At 40.3% G+C, this 24,547-nt stretch overlaps 1 protein-coding gene across 1 annotated transcript in view; it reads right to left on the bottom strand.

The window, feature by feature from the left end:
- Positions 1-13,616, bottom strand: part of LOC111149107 (aminoadipate-semialdehyde dehydrogenase) — a 38,117-nt gene extending 24,501 nt beyond the window's left edge. The window contains exons 1-5 of the mRNA XM_022506030.1: positions 13,596-13,616; positions 12,564-12,624; positions 10,620-10,894; positions 9,019-9,139; positions 4,573-4,889 (exon numbers count right to left, since the gene is read on the bottom strand). Coding sequence (XP_022361738.1) covers positions 4,573-4,889; positions 9,019-9,139; positions 10,620-10,849 — 668 coding nt within the window. The 5' untranslated portion in view covers positions 10,850-10,894; positions 12,564-12,624; positions 13,596-13,616. The remainder of the gene's footprint in view (positions 1-4,572; positions 4,890-9,018; positions 9,140-10,619; positions 10,895-12,563; positions 12,625-13,595) is intronic.
- Positions 13,617-24,547: the final 10,931 nt, after the last annotated feature.

Genomic DNA, 24,547 nt, shown 5'->3' with positions numbered 1-24,547 from the left:
CCTATGGGGTTCCAGTTTGCTCCTGATCATTCCTTTCTTTTTTTAAAACATTCTTTTTTTTAATTTTTTTAAAGATTTTATTTATTTATTTGACAGACAGAGATCACAAGTAGACAGAGAAAGAGAGAGGAGGAAGCAGGCTCCCTGGTGGGCAGAGAGCCCGATGTGGGGCTCGATCCCAGGACCCTGGGATCATGACCTGAGCCGAAGGCAGAGGCTTTAACCCACTGAGCCACCCAGGTGCCCCCTGATCATTCCTTTCTATTTACACTACGGACTTCAGTCTTGATTAGCTCCCACAAACATAAGCCAATTCCTTATAGTAAGTCCTTGATATAATCTCCTGGTTCTGCTTTTCTGGTAGAAACTTGACTTACTCTATCCTTCGTATTTAATGATGCCTAACAGAGACCTCTGACTCACTTTTCCCACTTTTGGCCTTTTCTCTCAGGAGCTGAACAAAGAGCACAATACATGTAGTTAGGATATTACGGAGTATTAGATAGTTAGTGACAAGCCTATGGCCTTGCTTCATTTTGAACACACTAAACCTACTCTACCTAAAAAGCAAGGATTAGGGGCACCTGGGTTGCTCAGTGGGTTAAGCTTCTGCCTTCAGCTCAGGTTATGATGTCAGGGTCCTGGGATCAAGCCCCACATAGGGCTCTCTGCTCACCAGGGAGCCTGTTTCCCCTCTCTCTCTGCCTACCTCCCTGCCTACTTGTGATCTGTCAAATAAATAAAATAAAATCTTAAAAATAAATAAAATAAAATCTTAAAAATAAATAAATAAAGGATTATCTTAGCTTTAAAATATCTTCAAGTATGGTATTGTGGGGACCCACTTGGAACCCCAGAGTTGAGAGGAAGATTACTTTGAACTGAAGACATTTTGGATTTAACAGATGTGGAAAGAGAACCTCTTAGAGCTTCCTTTATATGACTAATCATAAAAACTTCTGGGAAATGAGATTGCCATAAATTCCTTCTTCGGAGTGAGTTTTATTCCCAGGAAGGAAACCGAGTGAACCTACTATAACTCCCCTCTGCAAGTGACTTTTCTGGCCCTGAAAGTAAATCAGAAAAGGATTTTTAACAGGTGAATAGATTTCATTAAATTCAAGCACAAATAACAATCAAGAAATTTCTATACTTTAAATCAGTCCCTTATCCATCACTGGGCACATACTTGTTCCCACTTTACACACAATTCCTGCCTCTGCTGGCCCATTGTCTCTCACACCTACAGTAGATTCCAAATCTGCTCCACTCCCCTCAAGCTCCCTGCGTCTCCACTCCGCCTCACCTCTCATACTCTTCAACATGTGACTTTGCCTAGGAAGTTACTATCCAACAGCTTCCTCTAACATTCTCGCCCTTCCATCTTAAAGTAGCTTACTCCTGCACAATACTATTTTCTTGATTTTTCAAAAACAATTCTCCCTACCAATTCTCAACCACCAGCCTATTAATGTCCCCCACCTTATTTATTTATTTATTTGACAGAGAAAGAGCGTGCGCAAACACAAGCAAGGCAGAATAACAAGCAAAAGGAGAGGGAGAAGCAGGTTCCCCACTGAGCAGGGAGCCTGATGTAAGGCTCTATCCCAGAATGCTGGGATCATAACCTGATCGAAGGCAGCCGCTTAACCAACTGAGCCACCCAGATGCACCGCCCCTTTTTAAAAGATTTTATTTATTTTAGAGAGAGAGAGAGTGCACCTGTGTGTGAGGGAAGGGACAGAGGGAGAAGGAAAAAAAATCTCAAGCGGACTCCATACCGAGTGGAGAGCCCAATATGGGGCTCAACCTCATGACCCTCAGATCACGACCTGAGGGGAAATCAAGAGTGAAACACTCAACTGACTGAGCCACCCAAGTGTCCCAGTCTCTCCTCTCAAAGATAAACCTATACCCTCCCAGAATTCTTTCTTTCCCATTCAAACTAGCTCCGAGAAATGAATACTTTATTATCTCCATTTTCCTGTTTCTCATTCCCTTATCCCAGCCTAATACAATCTGTCTTCAGTCTTGGGCACTCGGAAATCAAGTCACTAAAGACCACATTATCAATTACAAGACTCCTCTCTGCCTCATATCACCATTCCCTTCTTCTAGATCTGCACTGCCCAATATGGTAGGCATAAGAAGCTACTGAGCACTGAAAATGCAGCTAATCCTTATTGACATGGGTAAGTGTAAAATACTGGCTAGATTTAAGATAAGCATAAAGAGTATAAAATAACTAATTTTCATATCGATTACATATTGGTATTTTAGATATTCTGAATTAAATAAGATATTGTTGAATTTTCTTATTTCTTTCTACCTTTTTTTTAGGGGGGGAGAGAGAGAGAAGCAGAGGGAGAAAAAGAATCTTAAGCAAAGCTGGCTCTACAGCCCGCACAGAGCCTGACACGGGGCTCAATCTCACAACCCTGAGATCATGACCTGAGCTAAAATCAAGAGTCAGATGGTTGGGGCGCCTGGGTGGCTAAGTTGGTTAAGCAACTGCCTTCAGCTCAGGTCATGATCTCAGGGTCCTGAGACAGAGTCCTGTGTCGGGCTGCCTGGTCAGCAGGGAGTCTGCTTCTCCCTCTGACCCTCTCCCCTTTTATGTCCTCTCTCTTGCTCTCATTCTCTCTCAAATAAATAAATAAAATCTTTGAAAAGGAAAAAAAAAAAGTCGAATGCTTAACTGACTGAGCCACCCGGGCACCCCTCTAATTTCTTTGTATTTTTAAAATGAGGTTGTTAGGAAGTTTTTAATTATATAAAACTTAAAATGACATAAAAATATATATTTGTATATCACAAATATTTGTAGTCACAAAGTTTCTGTATCACTATTTATTTCCTCTTTTGATTTCCTAAGACTACTCTCCCTTAGTTCCCTTCCTCTATTTCCTTCTTTCTTCTTAAACTGAGAATTGACTTTTATAGAGATTTTTCATTTCCTGATGAGCAAACCAAATTCTACAATGCTGTAAGAATGAGCTTAACGAAATCCAAATCTTTTCACATCTACTGGATTTAAGTGCAAGATTCTTCAACTGGGCATAACGGGCTCCTGCCCCTCAGGTCACATGGCTCCTGCCCTCCCACTCCTTCCTCAGTTCTGCCCTGGTACACGCTAGCAAGCCAAACCCCTCCTTTCTCCCACACTTCTGCCAGGAATACACTTCCTTCTTATTAATAACTTAGAAGCAAAGCTTCAACCATCATTTGTTTGCTCCCTGTTTGGCTCCAGGTCTGGATCAGAGAGGTGAAGTCCTAACCTGCAAAGAACTAAAGTTCAGATATAGCCAAAACAAGAGACCCAATTACTTATGACTATCAATTTAGGAACAAGAGTTCTAAAAAAACAGGAACATCTCAGTGGCTCAGTTGGTTAAAGTGTCTGACTCTCAATTTTGACTCAGGTCATGATCTCAGGTCATGAGACTGAGCCCCACATCACGCTCCGCACTCAGCGGGAGTCAGCTTGAGAGTCTCTCTCCCTCTCTCTCTGCTCCTCCTACCCACTCCCGTGCATGCTCTCTCAAATAAATGAATCTATCTTTAAAAGAATAGTTATAGGGGTGCCTGGGTGGCTTGGTGGGTGAAGCCTCTGCCTTCAGCTCAGGTCATGATCTCAGGGTCCTGGGATCGAGCCCCGACTTGGGCTCTCAGCTCAGCTTCCCTCTCCCCTCTGCCTGCCTCTCTGCCTACTTGTGATCCCTCTCTGTCAAATAAATAAATAAAACCTTTAAAAATAAATAAATAAGAAAATAAAAATAGTTATAATGAACAGAGATTAAAATTCTCCCTTGAGGGGGCACCTGGGTGGCTCAAGTCACTTAAACGTCAGCCTTCAGCTCAGGTCATGATCCCAGAGTCCTGGGATCCAGGCCAGTGTTGGGCTCCCTGCTCACCGGGGAATCTGCTTCTCCCTCTCCCTCTACTCCTCCCTGCCGCTTGTGCTCGCTTGCTCTCTCTTGAATTCTTTTAAATAAATAAATAAAAATCAAATTTTTCCTTTGGGGTGCCACCAACTGGCTCAGTTGGTAGAACATGCAACTCTTGATCTTGGGGTGATGAGTTCAAGTCCCACATCAGGGGGAGAGTTTACTTAAAAAAATGTTTTTGGGATGCCTGGGTGGCTCAGTTGGTTAAGTGTCTGCCTTCAGCTTGGGTCATGATCCAACAGTCCTGGAAGTGAGAACCCCACATTCAGGCTCTTTGCTCGGGGGGAAGCCTGCTTCTCCCTTTCCTACTGCCCCTGCTTGTGCTCTCCCGCTCTCTGTCAAGGAAATACATGAAAATCTTTTAAAAAATGTTTTTTCTGGGGTGCCTGGGTGGCTCAGGGGTTAAAGACTCTGCCTTCGGCTCAGGTCATGATCCCAGGGTCCTGGGATCGAGCTCCAAATCGGGCTCTCTGCTCAGCAGGGAGCCTGCCTCTCCCTCTCTCTCTACCTGCCTCTCTGTCTACTTTTGATCTCTCTCTCTCTCTCTCTCTCTGCCTGTCAAATAAATAAGAAATCTTTAAAAAAATGTTTTTTCTCCAAGAAGGATTTGAAGAACAGAACTCACCGAAAATGTTGGATATTTGGCACTATACATGCATGAGGGACTCTGACAATCTTAGGTATCCCCGTAGTGCCGGATGTATGGAGAACATAGGCCAAGCAATGCTTTAACCTCACATCCATGTGCTCTTCTGACTTTTCTTCATTGCTGTTCCCAGAATTTGTGCTGTTTGTCATTTTTTCTTTTTCATATTTCTGTTTTCTGTCCTTTAGAATCAAGTTCACTTCAACATTTTTCCAGTGAAGCCTGAAGAGTACGAGGTCATTATGTTCTTTAAGTGTATCATAATTCAATAATGTTTCGTAGGAAGATTTGAATTTCTGTTACATGGGAAACAAAGTTCATAATATTAATATGTTAAAAAACATTCTTTTTTACATAGAAGTAATACAAAGTATTAATTTACTCCTTTCCTTCAACATGGTTTTGAGTACTTCTATATAACTAGGGATTAAAAAAAAATAGAAACCTGTAAGAATATAGTGCTTTCCTTACTTTCAAGGTCACCTTCAAAATAAAAAGACATATGGGCTCCTGGTGGCTCAGTGGGTTAAGCCTCTGCCTTCGGCTCGGGTCATGATCCCAGTGTCCTGGGATCAGGTCCCACATCGGGCTCTCTGCTTGGTGGGGAGCCTGCTTCCTCCTCTCTCTCTGCTTGCCTCTCTGCCTACTTGTGATCTCTGTCAAATAAATAAATAAATAAAAATCTTAAAAAGTAAAAATAAATAAAAATTTAAAAATAAAAAGACATAAAAACATACAACAGTAGGGCAACTGTGAAAATGAATAGAGTTGAAATGTTAATGGGAACAGAGGAGACTGAATTTAACTCTGGAAGGTCTGAAATTGCTACATCATATGTAATGTCTGGGTTATAAGTAGCTTTGGTCCAAGTAAAGAGGGGTACTTCATTAGGCAAATAGCTAATGCAGAGTACATGATCCAAGAAAGCTAGTGTTATGGAGAATGTTAACCACTCCAGTGAGTTGAAGAATTGGGGGAGAGGGAGAACGTGGGTAGAAGAGATGCTATCCTTAATAACTCTGTATACTCAATACTGAAGGTTTTACACTATAACCTATAAGCAATGAGATCCAGCTGAAGGTGGCAACTGCATAGGCTAGACTTTACTCCATCAAGGACAGACTAATAAGACTTTCAATACGTAGGAGTCTTCTAATGAACCTTTTGCAACAACTGACATATGATATATAGGCCTGAACTAGTCCGTTGCAACAAGCATGGACAGAGAGAGCCTATGAGCTAGAGTCAATAAGGATTGCATAACTTTCTGGATAAGGAGTGAGCGTAAGAAAATTGCGTAGTTTCTGGCTCAGATATTTGGTAGATGGAGACAGATTAATACAGATTTACTGAATTTGGATAAAAAGATGCTACATTCAATTTTTGCATGCTAAAAGTGAGGTTCCTTTGAATACACCTTTTTAGGTTGACAAAAAGCAGCTTAATGAAACTTCTCACATCAAAGAAATTACTATAAAGGAGATAAATGAGAGAAAAATAAGAAATGAGAGAAAAAGGTCACAACGTAGGAGCCTATAGTGTTTTGTTCGTTTGTTAAGTATATTAAGGATCAGGTGTGGTGTGACCTGCTTTCCTGTTTGACAGAACATTTGTCAAAACTCATTAAAATATACACATAAAATTGGTGATTTTTATATGTATGTTAAACCTCAATAACTGATTTCTAAAAGATGTGTAGGTCATGAAAAAAACTTTTTTAAAGGGCAGGGGAGCTGTTCTAGATGAAAGGATATTAAGGAAGTATGAGAAGTGGATGTATTCTATGATCTTTGACCAGATTTTGAATCCCTCCCCACAAAAAGCTAAAAGGATATTTTGGGGGCAAATGTGGAATTTAAATAGGACTATATTAAAATCTATCAATGCTAAAAAGAAAAACATAAGAAAATATGTGTATGATACTGTACTATACTGTGTTTATTAAAAAAGTGTAAGTGAACCTGCAGAGTTCAAACTTGTGCTGTCCTAGTGTCAACTGTGCCTTGTAAGCAGCTAGAAGGCAAGAAGCAGGTCTCGGGCTTCTTTCGCACACTAATGCCCTCGCAAACAACTTGTAGGGCTTCTCAATCTCAACACTACTGACATTTTGGACCAGGTAAATCCTTGTAAGGGACAATACATACTGTGCTTTGTAGGATTTTTAGCAGTACTTATGGCCTCTAACCACCAGACGCCAGTGGCACCCCTACTGCCAGCATTTTTCAAGATTGTATTTATTTGAAAGAGCTCAAGAGAGCACAAGCAGGGAGAATGGCAGAAGGAGAGGGAGAAACAGGCTCCCCACTGAGCAGGGAGCCCCACTCGGGGCTCGATCTCAGGACCCTGAGATCATGACCCAAGCCAAAGGCAGACACCAAACCAACTGAGCCACCCAGGTGTCCCTACTGCCAGCATTATAAAAAAAAAAAAAAAAAAAAAAAAAAAAGTAACTCCAGACATTGCCAAATGTCTGCTGGGAGGGACAAATCTCCAGCTGAGAACCACTGCTCTAGTGGAGGCTGAGCATATTGTACATGCTCAATAAATACTTCTTTTTTTTTAAATTTTTTTAAAAGATTTTTTTTTTTTTTGTATTTATTTGACAGACAGATCACAAGGAGGCAGAGAAGCAGGCAGAGAGAGACAGGAGGAGGCAGGCTCCCTGCTGAGCAGAGAGCCCGATGCGGGACTCGATCCCAGGACCCCGAGATCATGACCTGAGCCGAAGGCAGAAGCTTTAACCACTGAGCCACCCAGGCGCCCTCAATAAATACTTCTTGACAGCTCATGTGTTAAGGAGGAACACTCACATCAAAGTGATGGAACACGGGCGCCTGCCTGGCTCAGTGGGTTAAAGCCTATGCCTTCAGCTCAGGTCATGATCTCAGGGTCCTGGGATAGAGGCCCAAATTGGGCTCTCTGCTCAGCAGGGAGCCAGCTTCCCCCTCTCTCTACCTGCCTCTGCCTACTTGTGATCTCTGTCAAATAAATAAATAAAATCTTTTAAAAAAATAAAGTCATGGAATATTAAGCAAGGTACTTTCTAGGGGATTTTCCTTTTTTTTTGTTTTTTAAGATTTTATTTATTTATTTGACAGACAGAGATCACAAGTAGGCAGAGAGGCCGGCAGAGAGGCCGGCAGAGAGAGAGAGGGAAGCAGGCTCCCTGCTGAGCAGAGAGCCCGATGTGGGGCTCAATCACAGGACCCTGAGATCATGACCTGAGCCGAAGGCAGAGGCTTAACCCACTGAGCCACCACCCACATGCCCCTCTAGGGGATTTTTCTATGTGCCCAACTCCTTATAAGCAGTTAGAAAGAATACCTGATACTGACAATTCTCACACGAACCCCCTATTTTAAAAAACTTCCACCAAGGTTAAGAAAAATGAATGTCACATCCCCATTTTAGTTTTGCTTACATCAAAAAAATAACCCATTTCTTGTCTAGACATGAATAGATTTAGAGAATATTTATTAACCCATTATATGTAGCCTATTATACCTCAGTTGTCTCTTTCTAGAGACTTTAATATCCGTGATTGTCTAGGAAGTCCTCCATACATCTCAAGCTCTTGATATTTTTTGTTCTATATAAGATGGAGATGTACACACATACAGATACATAGGTGGAATGCACTTCAGTTCCCTCAAATATAAATTGGTTCAGATAGAAAAAGGGTAAAAACAAGCTACATTATGTTCTATAATGTTCTACTTCTCTTGGGTAAAAAGAATATTTTACAAATAAATAATAAAACATGGGATGCATCTTGATGAACACCTAACACCAAATATTACCCATAAAGCAGTTTTCCTAGGCTAGGTATCTGGCTGGCAGTCATTTAAAAAATTAAAAAATTAATTTTCCAGAGAAGTCTGTTTAAGTGCTCATCTCTTTTTCAAAATTTAAGCCTGGTTATAATTCTTTAATGTTGCTGACTACTGTAAATTGAAACATTTATCTTTTAAATCTGTGGCAAGTTTTACAAAATTTTCCTAGTATAGAAACAACTTTGGAAAGGGAAAGGAAATTTGAAACAATGCAGTACCTTAGTATACATCTAGAACATACGTTCATGCTATAGAGCAGTGTTTCTCAAGAGAAAGTAGGGGATAAAAGGTGCCTCCAGGAGACATCTGGTAATTTCTGAAGACAATTTTGGTTGTCACAACTCATGGGGGCTAGGGGGAGCAGTGCTACTGGCATCCAGGGGGTGGAAACCAGGAATGTTACTAAAACAACCTGTAATAACAGGACACTCCTCACAACAATTACCCAACCCAAAATGTCAACAGTGCTGAGACTGAAAAACTGTAGCTAGAAAAGCTGGATATGGAAAGATTTTCGGACAGACACATCAGGTCTTCAACTGAAAGATAAACACATTTTTTTAAAAACCCCAATTTAAATACACACACTTACATTAATTTGCTGTTTTTCAACAAGAATATAACTTAGATTACATTTTTTCATAAAATGAGTTGATAATGCTGGTGGTGAATCTGGATCAACGGGAGCATAAGCAGCAGGGACTTGGAGAATTCTAAAGAGATAGTTCAGAGTCAGCACAGAAGATCTGCTGAAAGTCATCTTTAAGTATTTCAATTTCTCTATGTACTTTACTATTGACTATATCAGAAATGCCCAATATTTTTGTTGACACATATTTGGTTATAGTTATTTTTATTTTGTCTTTAAGAGAGAATATCCACTATTAAATTTTTATCACTTAATATACAGAAATCCAAGATTTTTTAAAGCTAATGTATTAAGTACAATATACTTGGTTAACATCACTACTAAAATACCAAATAATAGCAGAGTCTTCTTTCTTATCTATAATAACGTAAGGTAAATATCCACATGTAACGTACTAGTATGCAGATTAATACCATCTATACTACAAATGACATTTCACCAAAACCAGGAAATCTTGGGCGGGGGGGAACAACTTTAAAATTGATTTTTAAGTGGCAATAAGATCCAAAATCAGTTAGTTGTTTTAAATAAAAGTACTTTGAGGTAGGGGGACCTGGCTGGCTCAGTCAATAGAGCATATGATTCTTGATCTTGGGGTTGTGGGTTTGAGCCCCACTTTGATGTAGAGATTACTTCAAGATAAAAGTTTTAAAAAGTATATGTAGGTATATATACTTAGAGGTATTATTTTGGGGACAATAGATTTTTGTAGGAAATTATCAATAAAATTTGTCAATGATTGGATGAAAGTAAATTTTTTTTAAAAATTAATTTTTTGCTTTACATTTATACAATTAATCTACTAACACACATCCCATGGGATGAATATCAACTTTTCTAATTTTTTAGCAGCTCTTATTTACTGCAGAACCTAGTACAGAAATCACTATGTAAGGATAATATTCTAGAACTCAATGAACATTTTGCAAATGATCATTTGAATCAGTGTCTTCCTCAGTTCATAGCTCAGTTTTTATGAACCATCATCCAAAACTCTCATTTATTCATTCATTCACTTACTAAATACCTGAGTACCTAAAACTTTCTCTCAGGGGGAAAAAAACAGTTACATTATTTCTGAAACACTTGTTTTCTTTGATATAACAGAATTTATGACTGTTTTCTTTTAGCAGACAAAAGAAGCCTTTATATTTTGGAGATATGTAAGTATTCTATTAGCGAAAACTTCTGGTTTCTCCTAAATAAACTCATATTAACTTTAATGACTAAAAGTAATCTTGGGGTATGGGTGCCTTGGTGGCTCATTCGGTTAAGCATCTGCCTTCAGCTCAGGTCATGATCCCAGGGTTCTGGGACCCCCTCTCTGTTTCCCTTGCTTGTGCGTACGTGCTCTGTCAAATAAATAAATAAATTCTTTAAAAAACAATAATTTGGGGGTAAATATGAATTCCATCAGCTTACAATCGAATAAGCAATACATAAAAATAAAATAGTAAACAGAATATTAAGTTACAACATATTCTGTGTATTAAATAATTATAAGTTAGGTTAGAAAACTAAAATTTTAATATTAAAACAATTACCCTAAAATCCAAGAGGGTAAATTTATCCCAGGATGGCAGTAGAGACCAACTTCTCGGATTCCTTGAAAGTCACAGTGTAATTGCAGGAAATTTGATAATTCTGAAGCAACAGTAACCACAGTTTCATAGGTATAATAAACTGGAGGCTGGCTGTTACACTCATCAAAACATACAGCTATTTTATCTGAATAAATGGAGGCAGCCTGATGCACCAGTTCTTGAAGAGTCATTTCACTGAAGTTTCTCTAAGCATCATTGGTAGCAGAGAACTCCACCTACATACAGAAATATTATGGGAACAGAGAATTTTAGGGAACCTGGTAGGATGAGAAAGGGAGAGGGAAACTTCTATATAAATCATTCCTCACAAAAATAAATATATCAAAAACATAATTAATCTCGGAGCCCAGGAATGATCTGTGGTGAGACAAGGTGGTTGAAAATTAATTTGATACCACTGACCTAACACTGGGTCAGTGCTGGAAGAAAATTTGGGAGAGGAGTGGTATACACAGGGGAGAAAAAAACAGGTAAAAATGTAGTCTCTCTCCACTGCCCACAATAGGAAAAAACAAAAAAATTAACCAATAAAACTCAAAGTACTACATGCTTATTTTTTTCTTTTTTCTTTTTTTGGTTATCATCCCAGATTAAGGCAAAGTGGTTAAAATCCTGCACACTGTCTTTGAAAAGACTAATGGGAATAAACTGTGCTTTTAGGAACTGAACTTAAGTGACAGCACAATAAACCCTTGACAGAAAAAAGAAAAGAACTACCTACATCCACCCAATTTTAGTCCACTATATAGAAACTATATTATTTATTATAATATTTCAGAGATCACAAATAGTCCCTTTTATAAATCCTGAATAACCTCTTTATTCTCTACATTTAAATTCCCAATAAATTCATTTAAACTACAGCATTACAACTCAAAGCATTCTATCAATATTCTCTGGACATCAATAAAAATATAAAGATTTTAAACAGTATTTCATCAAAAAAAATTTTAGGGATCATCGGTTAAGAAATAACTGCTAGTATTTCCTTGAGATAAAAGTGATTTTCTTCTCTTCTGTGAACTCCTTTCCATATTTCAAAAGCAAGATTTACGAAGTAGCCTAGTTTTTTTCTGATTTGCTTATACATATTTGAACTGATTTCATTGATTCAAAATAAACTTTTATCTATATAATTTTATTTATATGAATTAGGGGCGCCTGGGTGGCTCAGACTGCTGAGCGTCTGCCTTCAGCTTTGGTCATGATCCCAGGATCCTGGAATTGAGTCCCGCATGGGGCCCCCTGCTCAGCTGGGAGCCTGATTCTCCCTCTCCCTCTGCCTCCCCTGGCTTGTGCTCTCTCTGTCAAATAAATAAAATCTTTAAAAAAAATTTCGTATGAATTAGAAAACAGAACATTCCTAATGAGTGCAAAATGAACCAACCACCATTAAGACCCATAAGGTTTGAAAATGCTAGGATATCTAAATACAAAATGTAAAAATCTAACTGTAGTGTAGTTTTTAATAAGCATTTCTATATTCTCTGCTGTAATGTACAAGATAAAAAGATTGAATTTTTCCTCAAATTGGATAAAGACTGTTCATAGCATGCATTAATTATGCCAAATACATTTATTACAGGAGGTACAGTCAGTGCAGATCTCCCATCACTCTCTCCTGCTATCAGTAACAAATTGCTCACATTATAAGGCATTTTCACAAAAATGTTATATTGTATGTATATTGTATGTATAAAATGTTATACTGTATGTATCCCCCCCCCAAATGCATTTTTAATGCAAAAACAATTACAGCAGTTAAGTATTTTTCACATGAGGACATTCTGATTATTATACTCCAAAATACTTAACATCAAAGGGGAAAGATTATAAAGCTTAAAACTTTTAAAAAATATTTTCATAGCCAATTGCAACACTCACCACACATATCTATATAATTCAGATGTTTTTATACTTATAACTGCCAGTTCCCTGGTGGTTGCTACAGAAACTTAAGGCAAGATCTATTGTGTGAGGGTTTTTTTAATCAACCAAATACATTCTCTCCAATAAAAAAAAATATATTCGACTCCCAAACATTTCTGAGACCTCCCCTCATGGAGGGGAGCAAATCTGGTAAGCAGACTTTGTATGTAATGCATATTCGCTACTTCATTTACAACAGTAGACGCTATTAAGTTACCAAAGGTCTTAAAAGTGTCAACAAATTCTCGTGCTCCAAGGGTTCTCTTCCTAGCTTATCAGTTACTTTATTTTTTTTAAGATTTTTTATTTTATTTATTTGACATACAGAGATCACAAGTAGGCAGAGAAGCAGGCAGAGGCAGGCAGAGAGAGAGAGGAGGAAGCAGGCTCCTTGCTGAGCAGAGAGCCCGATGCGGGGCTCGATCCCAGGTCCCTGAGATCATGACCTGAGCCAAAGGCAAAGGCTTAACCCACTGAGCCACCCAGGTGCTCCTATCAGTTATTTTAAAAAGACAGTTAAATAATCTAGAAACGTTGTGCAGCTTCCATTGGCTTCTTAATTTACATTATGCAATGACATTTAGTAACAATGCACTCTGTAGCTCCCAAAACACTTTCGTTCGCTCTTCCAAACCATACGAGCAAACAGTAGAGATTTATTTCTTTCAGAACGAAGCGGCAAAGGGTCTGAGGCTAGCTAACTCCGGAGAGATCACACAGATGAGTTCAGCCTCTGCACGCCACCAACCTCCCAGACGCCACTGTCACATCACGGACGAGGCGGTGGCCCTGAGGCTGAACGAAGCTGCACACCCAGCCTGAAGCCTCCCCCTACTTCAGTTCCCTCACACAGGCCCCCGCTGGACGCAGCCTCCTGCGAGACTCACTCAGAAGGCCTGAGGACTGCGGCAGAGGCTTTAGTCCATCGGAACCTTCCAAAAGACCGAACCCAGCATCTCCCCCAACACACGTGAAAGCAGCCATTACCCACAAGCCGTAAAGCTTACCCACCGCACCGGCCGCCGGGATCTGAGAGGCACCGGCTCTCGCGTGATCATCTGCGTCGCTGCATTGACGTCAGCTGAAGCGACCAGAGGGCTGATAGTGTCTCGCTGCCCTGCCCCCTCCGGATGATCTTGCGGCAACCTGGGAGGACATCTGGCAGTGCTTCTTCCTCCTGCGCTCAACTCTGACACCTGTTGTTGTCACGCTGGATTTTGGACAGGGTTTGCCAAGACTTTGGAGCTGACCAGCTTAGAATCATGCCCTTTCATACTTAAACTCGGGTGAGATACTTTAATTTGAAACCGCTCTCTCCTTGTCCACAAAGTGGAGAGAAAGATACTGTCTAGGCTTGATGGGAAGCAAGGTGATATAGCGGTGAAATGCAATAGTAAATGGACTTAATCCATCTGACATTTTCTGAGAGTAGAAGTAGAGTTTGGAAGACTGAGCGCCGTTATGAACCCTGCAAAGGAGGTCCCTGTTATAATTAGGCTGACATTTTAATTGCAAGAGACAGATTTAAACAATGACTAAGAAATTTCCAGCGTACAGTAGTCGCAATAAAATAGGTCGGGGGCGGGGGAGAGAGTTACCTAAGCTATATGCCTGAATAATAATTGGTTACCAAGTTATCACAGTTGGAGACATGTAAACTATTACAGGTGTCAAGGGAAATAATAAGTGTTATTTTTTTAAAGATTTTATTTATTTATTTGACAGACCGAGATCACAAGTAGGCAGAGAGGCAGGCAGAGAGAGAGAGAGGAGGAAGCACGCTCCTGCAGAGCAGAGAGCCCGATGTGGGGCTCGATCCCAGGACCCTGGGATCATGACCTGAGCCGAAGGCAGAGGCTTTAACCCACTGAGCCACCCAGGCGCCCCATAAGTGTTATTTTTTTTAAAAAGATTTTATTTATTTATTTAACAGACAGAGATTACAAGTAGGCAGAGAGGCAGGCAGAGAGAGAGGAGGAAGCAGGCTGCCCACTGAGCAGAGAGCCCGATGTGGGGCTCGATCCCAGGACTCTGAGATCGTGACCTGAGCTGAAGGCAGAGGCTTAACCCACTGAGCCACCCAGGTGCCCCATAAGTGTTATTTTTAAGCTACTCTGCAACAGCAGAGATGAAGTGATCAGGTTTTTTAAAGTTTTGCTTAAGGACTGAGAAGACCGCCCAGTATTGACTATATATGAAAAGTCATGGGACATCCTCCTGTCCTTAGGGGTCAGTGGCAAGAAACTATCAGTAAGCCAAGCAAGAGATAGATGCATCCTCGCACAATGGTTTCACACAGATGTACCACAGCCTACTCAAACTATGGGGGGGGGGTGTTGTCCCCATACGTTTCTGTATTTGAGAATAACACCATCATCCAGCCAGCAAAGAAACCTAGATACCACCCTCGCCTTTTTCTTTACCCTCCTATATCCAATCAGAGCTTGTCTCCACTCCTCAAAGTCAGCTGACTACATCAGAATCACCTGTGATGATGTTAAAGATTCCAGATTCGTGGTCCTCCATCCCCATAGGTTCTCAGTAAGTTTTCTACTGAGGGGCCTACAATCTGCGTTTTTAAAATGCTCGCATCTTCATTTCTGCTACTGCTACATTAGTTCAGGTCTTCTTGGTCAGCTTTTCCCTAAAGCCTGTCTAGCCTCGCTCGGCTCTAACTCTGCATTGCTGCTAGAGGGATGTTGGTTTTATTATAAAATTTCAACTTGGATAGTAATGATAGTTTGGTTTTTTTTTTTTTTAAGTTGTTTTTTCCCCTTGTACAATCTGCTTTTTTCTTCTTCTTCTTCTTCTTCTTCTGCTGGTTTTGGACACTATCTTTCACATGAGAGGCTTCCTGGGGTATCTGGTAGTCGTGAATTACCTGCGCATATTTAAAAGTGGGACATTTGGGACGCCTAGGTGGCTCAGTTGGTTAAGCGGCTGCCTTCGGCTCAGGTCATGATCCCAGGGTCCTGGGATTGAGTCCCGCATCAGGTTCCTTGCTTGGCAGGGAGCCTGCTTCTCTTGCTGCCTCTGCCTGCCACTCTGCCTGCTTGTGTGTACTCTCTCTCTCTCTCTCTCTGACAGATAAATAAATAAAATCTTTTAAAAAAATAAAAGTGGGACATTTGACTTGATTGGAAACAGTCTGTAGGACAAGTTTGTTGAAAATCAAGTTGAGAGAAAAGGGCTTGGTGTATGTTTGGGGGTGTGTGTCTTAGAATTGAGTATAAAATTTATCACTTAATTCTATTTCATGTTTCTAATGTCCTCCAATATGAAGACATTGTTTTAGGGGCACCGGGGTGGCTTAGTCGGTTGAATGTCCAACTCGACCTCAGCTCAGGTCTTAATCTCAGGGTTTTAAGTTCAAGCCCTGCATTGGGCTCCATGCTGGGTGAGGAGCCCACTTAAAATTAAGGGACACCTGGGTGGCTCAGTCAATTAAGAGTCCACCTTCAGCTCAGGTCTTGATGCCAGGGTCCTGAGGGCTCCCTGCTTAGTGGGGAGTCTGCTTCTCCCTTGTCCCTCCCCCACTGGTCATGCCCACTATCTCAAATAAATACAATCTTTTAAAAAATTTTTTTGATTAAAAAGGTGCCTGTGTGGCACAGATGGTTAAGGTCCAACTTCTGGTTTCAGCTCAGGTCATGATCTCAGGGTCGTCAGATTGAGCCCCTATAGGGTTCCGTGCTCAGAAATCTCAAGAATTCTTTCTCTTTCTGCCCTTCCAGCTCATGTGCGCTCTCTCTCAAATCTTTTTTTTTTTTTTTTTTAATTTTTAAGAAGAGAGAACAACAACAACAAAAAAACCCCAAAGACATTGTTTTACTTTCTTCTGAACACAGTGGCCTTCAGAATTAGGCTATACAGGGGTGATAGGTAGGGGCACAAAGATGTAACTCATTCCTAAATGAACTTCCAATGCTGTTACCCTCATCACCCCTTTCCAGAAGCCAACTTCTCAGTTTTTTAAGAGGTTCTGTGATGTAAATAGGATTGTTTATTGGCTTTGCCACTGCTGGTTTAGAATTTAGCTTTTCCAAATCAGCTGAGCCCTTTGCTTTTGACTCCAGAATCTTTTCCTCTATCCTTGAGAGTTTAGGACTCTTAAATCCCTTTACTGTCATTTTCAGGGAGTCTTAAGAGGAAGCAAATGCAGAAGACTAAGTTCAAAACACCATTTTTACCTGGTAATCTAGAATGATAATTCTAAAATATATATCAGATTAATCATAGCATTCTCCTGCGGTGCCTGGGTGGGTCAGTGGGTTAAGTCTCTGCCTTCAGCTCAGGTCAAGATCTCAGGGTCTCTCAAGATCTCTCTGCCTGACTCTCCGCCTACTTGTGATCTCTCTGTGAAATAAAGTCTTTTTTTTTTTTTTTTTTTTAAATCATAGCATTCTCCTGCTTAAGACCTTCTTTAGTGGTCTCTCATTGGCTGCAGGAAGACATTCAGACACCTTACCAAGATAAACAAGATGGTCCATTATCTAACCCTACCTCTAACACTTAACCACTGCTCTCCTACCCTCCATATTCCTCATACATGGTCCTGGAAGTTCCAGCTATGATTAAGACCCTAGTAAATCTTCTGAGCCAAATATCCACACCTGTGTTCTGGCGGGGTTTCAGGCTGAAATACCCTTTCTTCTTCCCAAGTCTGCTTGATGAACATTTACCCCTCTTATGAAAACACAGCTTAAACATCACCTCCTTGGGACATCTGGGTGGTTCAGTTGGTTAGGCGTCTGCCTGTGGCTTGGTTCATGATCCCAGGGTCCTGGGATTGAGTCCCACATCAGGCTCCATGCTCAGCAGAGAGCCTGCTTCTCCCTCTGCCTGAGATCTCTCATGTGCTAACAAATAAATAAAATCATAAAAAATAAAATCACCTCCTTGGTGCCTTTCTTCAACGCTTGTATTAGAATTTACCCATCCTCCCCTCACCATCCCATGAACCCAGCATACTGTTGGGAGGGACACTCTGCCATGGTCCTGAGTGTCCTTGCAGATTCTTGCTGGGTATGCCAAAACACAAGGTATTGATTGCTCTTTATTCAGGGCTGGCTGTTTGGGGTGATGGATCTCCAGACCTGAGGTAATGTTTTTCCCAAGGAGCAGGTTTGCTTCCATTTACTATAAAAGCAAATCCCCCAAACCTAATATTCCTTTCCTGTCACACAACTCACTGCAAGTGCAGACATCCTTCTCTGCCTAACTCCATCTCCCCAGTGGGACTTGGGAAACATGGGGAACTGACAAATGAAGCTCTGGCCACTTTTTGCCATGAGCAATGCATTTCTCTTTGACCCAGAAATCTCAGGCCTACTGCCATGAAACAGTGACAGTAATAGCTTTTCAGTAGGGTACAAGCCTAGACCCTTCCCAAACGGTGACTTCTACTTCTTACAGAACCTGGCAACAGCTGCAATATTTCTTTGACTTCTTATACTAAATAGTTAAGTACCCTGAAAACAGTTTCATTTCTTATGCACCTGTTTCCCCAACTATCATTTTATTCTTCTCCCTCCACTACATCAATTCCTGGGAAATATCAAATGCCTATCCCAGAAGCTTGCTGATCCTTTGTCCATTTATTAATGCATTCTAACTTCACTTCTTTTCACCTAATTCTCCATCTCAGTTGCCAATGTCATTTCTTTTAAGAATAAAAATTTCATAAACAATTTTGATTATCCTTGACCCTACCTCCAATGTATGGGTTTTCCATTCCAACACACAATTAACTCAGGAAGAGCCAGTTGGAAGAAACGCAGAGGACAAGGTATATGGAAAGGGAGCATGGAGCTACCATGCTTTCCAAGCATACTAGTCACCTGAGTCTCCATGTCACCAACCCGGAAGTTCTCCATACCCTGTGTCCTTCCGGGTTTTTATATGCTTAATGGTGAGGGCATGATTAATTTTTTTAAAAAGATTTTATTTATTTGACAGAGATCACAAGTATGCAGAGAGGCAGGCACGGAGAGAGGGGGAAGCAGGCTCCCCGCTGAGCAGAGAGCCCGATGTGGGGCTCGATCCCAGAACCCTGAGATCATGACCTGAGCCGAAGGCAGAGGCTTAACCCACTGAGCCACCCAGGCACCCCAGGCACAAGATTTTAAAAAATTTATTTGACAGAGGCATAGCAAGAGAGGAAGGGGGAGTGGGAGAGGGAGAAGTGCATTTCCTGCAGAGCAGGGAGCACGATGCAGGGGCTCGATCCCAGGACCTGGGGATCAAGACCTGAGCAGACGGCAGACGCCCAACAATCAACAACCAAGCCACCCAGGCGCCCCGAGGATGTGATTAATTAGATCATTGGACGTTACCAGTTGATTCAATCTGTAGCTCCTCTCCCCTCCATCAAGGTCAAGGAGATGCGGCTGGATGTTCAACCTGATGATCACATGGTTAGTTCCCAAAGCAAGTAGTCCTTATTCATAGGTGTTTTTAGAAAGTCACCTCATTAACATAAACTCAGGTGTGGTTGAAAAGAGTTTGTTATGAATAGCGACACCTTTATTAAAGGCAAACCAAAAAACCCTCAACCACAGAGAATTAACAAATGGTTACCATAGAGGAGGTGGGTGGGTGGGGGATGGGTGAAATAGGTGATGGGGGTTAAGAGTACACTTACCATGATGAACACTGAGTAATACATGGACCTGTTGAATCACTGTATTGCACACCTGGAATTTAGCACTGTATGTTGACTACACCGGAATTTTTTTTAAAAAACCACACCTTTATTTCTCCTACCGCTTAGGAAATCTCAAGGACTTTAGGATAACTGTGCTAGAAATAGGATAAAGACCAAATATATATTTATTATAAATCACAGTATCATACTACCCTGAAGACAAGGCTAGCTCCCTGTCGTGCGCTTTGTAGCATCACAGCTGGTATAATGGTGTTATTTGATTTACTCTTAACAGTGCTCAGCTGCCCAGTTGGAAGATGGAGAAAATTAGTGGTTGGGTTCATTCAGGCTTGTTTTGTCAGATGGCTAGGAAAGAATGAAGTGATGAGGGAGGTCCCATTGTTCACAAGAGGGAGTCTATTTTATTAAAGTTCTGCAGGGGACCCAATAACATTATATACATACAAACACTACATAAAATATATAAAAGGGACGCCTGGATGGCTCAGTGGGTTGAGCCTCTACCTTCAGCTCAGGTCATGGTCAGGGTCCTGGGATTGAGCCCCATATCAGGCTCTCTGCTCAGCAGGGAGCCTGCTTCCCCCTCTCTCTGCCTGCCTCTCTGCCTCTCTGTGATCTCTCACTCTGTCAAATAAATAAAATCTTTAAAAAATATATACATATATATATATGTATGTATGTATGTATACGTTTGAAAGAGAGATACACGTATTTTAAGAAACTGGCTCACACAATTGTGAGGGGCCAACAAGTTTGAAGTCTATAGAGCAGGCCAGTAGGCTGGAAACTCTGGCAGGGTTTCTGTGTTGCAATTTTGAAAATTCTACCTTCAGGAAACATCCACCTTTATTCTTAAAGACCTACAACTGACTGGATGAGGCCCATTCACATTCTGGAGAGTAATCTGCTTTCTTCAGTCTACTGCTGGGGCACCTTGGTGGCTCAGTCTGTGAGGTGTCCGACTCTTATTTAGGTTCAGGTCATGATCTCAGGGTCATGGAATTGAACGCCACATGCACTGAGCCCTGCATCGAGTGGGGCTCTGTGCTCAGCAGGGAGTTCACTTGAGAGTCTCTCTCTCCCTCTGCCCCTCCCTCTACTCAGGCTCTTTCTAAAATCAATCTTTTTTTTTTTTTTAAGTCTACTGATTTAAATGTTAATCAAATCTAAAAAATAACTTCACCAATCTAGATTGGTATTTGAACAAACTGGGCACCACAGCCTAGCCAAGTTAACACAAAATTATCTCATCAATCAGTATGTCAAACAAATTAATTTTCAGTAAAGCAAATTCAAAGGCCGTGGGCCCCTTTTGTGCAATCGTTTTCCATTTTGTCACAGGGCAAGGAGTTCAGTTATTATGGTAGATCCTGAGAACTTCGAAAACAGTTAAAAGCATTGGTTCCAGGGCACCTGGGTGGCTCAGTGGGTTGAGCCTCTGCCTTCAGCTCAGGTCATGATCTCAGGGTCCTGGGATTGAGCCCCACATCGGGCTCTCTGCTTGGCAGGGGAGCCTGCTTCTCCCTCTCTCTCTCTGCCTGCCTCTCTGCCTACTTGTGACCTCTGTCTGTCAAATAAATAAATAAAATCTTAAAAAAAAAAAAAAGTATTGGTTCCTGCCATCGTTTAACAACTTCTCAGCTACAGAAGAAGAAATTTATGCACACTCAAAAATGAGTTTACATTGCATACTATAGCTTAGTCTAAAATGTCTAAGGGGCGTGCAGTTTTTCCTGAGAGGCTTGGATTTTCATTTTGACTTATAAATAAGAAGGCAATTTTCCTTAGGAGTTGACAAGGCTCTATTTGAAATCCAAAGAAAGAAGGCATGAGAAGTGATGCCCTGGGGCAAGATTTTCAGAGGCAATAGCATATATGCATATATTACTTTTTGTTTAGAGGTGGGTCTTGGTATGTTTATTTTATTTTTTAAAAGATTTTATTTGTTTTATTTGACAGACAGAGATCACAAGTAGGCAGAGAGGCAGGCAGAGAGAGAGAGGAGGAGGAAGCAGGCTCTCCACCGAGCAGAGAGCCTGACTCGGGGCTCGATCCCAGGACCCTGAGATCATGACCCAAGCCCAAGGCAGAGGCTTCAACCCACTGAGCCACCCAGGTGCCCTGGTATGTTTATTTTAAAAATAGACTATATTAGGGTGCCTGGTTGCCTCAGTCGTTAAGGTCTGCCTTCGGCTCAGGTCATGATCCCAGCATCCTGGGATCAAGTCCCACATCAGGCTCACTGTTTGGTGAGAAGCCTACTTCTCCTCCTCCTGCTTATGTTCCCTCTCTCACTGTGTCCCTGTAAAAAAAAAAAAATATAAAAAAAAAAAAAAAAAAAAGAGAGAGAGAGACTACTTTCTAGAGTACTTTTAGTTCACAGCAAAATCGAAGTTCTCACAAAGCCCTCGACCCCAAACATGCACAGCCTCCCCCATTATCAACATCCCCCAGAACAGTACATTTCTTTTAACTGATAAGCCTACATGGACATGTCATTATCACCCAAAGTCTATAGTTTACATTAGGGTTTACTCTCGGTTTTGCAAACCACGGGTTGGAACAAATATATAATGACATGTATCCACCATCACAGTATCACACAGAGCAGTTTCACAGTCCTAAAAATTCTCTGTGCCCTTCCTATCATATGTTCCTCCCCACCAACCCCTCATGTCTCCACAGTTTTGCTTTTTCCAAAATGGCGTGTAGTTGGGAGTCGCACAGTATATAGCTTTCACAGACCGGCTTCTTTCACTTGGTAATATGCAGTTAAGTTCCCTCCGTGTCTTTCTGTGGTCTGCTAGCTCTTTTCTTTTTAGGACTGAATAATATTCTATTGCCTGGATGTACCACAGTTTATTGATTTACCTACTTTGATTTAAAAAAAATTCCCCCAACACACAAACACATGCACGCACACATTTTGGAAATCTGTGACACCTCTTCTGTTACATTCCCCATTCCCAATAGTCTTTCTGCAGAGCTTACTAATATTATAGTGCTTACTTATTAGCATTACATTTTAAATAACGTTATGTGTCCTTTCTAGTCAGCCAGGAGATTTTTCCTGTTCATAAGCAATGGCCTATTTATTGACATGTCTGGATCAGAGAAATAAGATCTGACTAGCTAGTGTCAAGAATGAAGCGTGGATGTCACTACTACTGCGCTATTCATCATAATGCACTAACTAAAGGTCACTATTAAAAAAAAGCACACACACATATTTAAACATACTTATTACATGTATTTGTCACCAACGCATCACAATGAAGTCACAAAAAAGTAGGCTTAGTTTAATTCACAATAAAGATCCTGTGAAAACACATTTTTTATCTTCTTTGTGATTTTCAATACTCTGCTTATTTTAATTTTAAGCAGTTAAACAACATTTGAGAGTATTTGTAAAAAACTGTAATTTAACTGACTTCAGAAACTTGGGAAATAAAAGGTCATGATGGAGAAACATTAAGAAATTTGTAGAATTACCAAACTCTCACAGTACCCTATTTCTTTATAAAAGTATCTCAGTAAAACAAAATAAAAACAATGGGAGACAAAAACTATGGAAAACACAAAAGTCAAATCAGAGATTTTGGTTTAGTACTTTCCCTGAGTCTCTTGTTTTTAAAAATCAAATGTAAGTGAGGCCAATTCAAAATTGACCCACAGGTCTTGCCTCCTCCACGCTGATACGAGGAATACATTTAAGACAAGAGGCTATACACTCAAATGGTCCCAGGGCTTTATTCAAATGCCAATTTGCTTATGTCACTGCCACAGGGTTATGTGACCTGCTACTGCCCGCTGCATATGGGCTTAAAGAACTGTCAAGATTTTATCTTGGCCTGCCATACATAATATAACATATGAGACTATATACCAAATGAAGACAGAAGATTTCAGTTATTAATAAATATTAAATTTCTAAATGGATTTGGACACTATATACATCAAATTAAGGTAACTTAATAACACAGAAACAAACACCTTTATGTTTTAAAAAATCTCACATAAACAGGAGTTGGGGGGGCAGGTCAACTTAAAATTTTCAATCTCAGATGTTATAAGAAAACACTTTTAAAAAACTGTGTTTCTTAAATCCCAATAAAATAAAAGTAGAAAAAAGTGATAAGGTGATGCTCAGAATTAGATAGGCATGCTAATTTCAAAATAGTTGTCACCTCAATTCTTAAACAAAATTGGCCCCTACAATGTTTCTACTTGATCATTTCATTTCCACTATGTATATATATTTATACATATATGTGTGATATATGTGTATATGTTTGCAAATGATCAAGCACTTCATTAAAAGAATATAATTAATAAGGATAAAAAGGTTGTTAGAATCTAAAAATTTATTTTTTACTTCAAATGTACTAGGTTACTTGCTGGGCTTATACTATAAGGGCACTAAGTAGTATGAATCATACTTTATAGTCAAATGTAGGAAAACACCTTCCACAGACATGTTTTTAGAATCATTTTTAAGACATCTCAAAGACAGATGGCAAAGCACTGCTAAACTGTATGTCTCCCTTTATCAGAATGAAATCTCAATTTCAGAATAACAGCCAACATTTCAAAAACTAATAATCATGCACTATCTTAAAATTGAGGGGTGAAATGATTCTAACCTCCAAAAGCATGACCACTTTTTCATATTCCTATAGTTTTTAATCTTGCAATATAAGTACCCCGTTGCACAGGCAGGAAAAGCGAGGCACAAAAAGGCATATATTTGTAAGACAGGGAAGCCAAGGTCAAAACCACACTGAGAACTCCAGGAGCCTGACACTTTGGGGATATAAAGGATTCAAGGTTTGCATGAAATGTTATATTTAACTCATGTCCTGTTTGCATCATACCTCAGTCTAACCTCCTTCTAACTCTTTAAAGCATGGACCTAGCAAATGCCACTTACCCCCGCCTTCTCTGACCAGGTAAAAAAGGCTAGCCAATGCTTGTGCGTTTAAAAGAAATAACAAAAAACAAAAGAAACACCAATGTTGTAGTACTTTACACAATTAGCAAGGTTCAATTACGAAAATATTCCACAAGTGAATTTCAATAACTTTCAAGAAACAGTCCACAAAATTCTCTAAGAATCTGCGGGAAGGTATAGTGCCTGGCAATACTCACTAAAACAGAAATTTACCTATTCTTTGCATTATTGTTGCTGATGCAAAATTAAATGTATATGATCTCAGAAGTGGTAGCCTCAAAGTACTAAACTACGAAATAACAACTGAAAGGACCATCCAAA

This window comes from Enhydra lutris, unplaced genomic scaffold (genome assembly GCF_002288905.1).
Source record: "Enhydra lutris kenyoni isolate GAN:26980312 unplaced genomic scaffold, ASM228890v2 scaffoldscaffold21, whole genome shotgun sequence".
NCBI classification, from domain to species: domain Eukaryota; kingdom Metazoa; phylum Chordata; class Mammalia; order Carnivora; family Mustelidae; genus Enhydra; species Enhydra lutris.
This window is presented reverse-complemented; position numbering and strand designations above follow the sequence as displayed.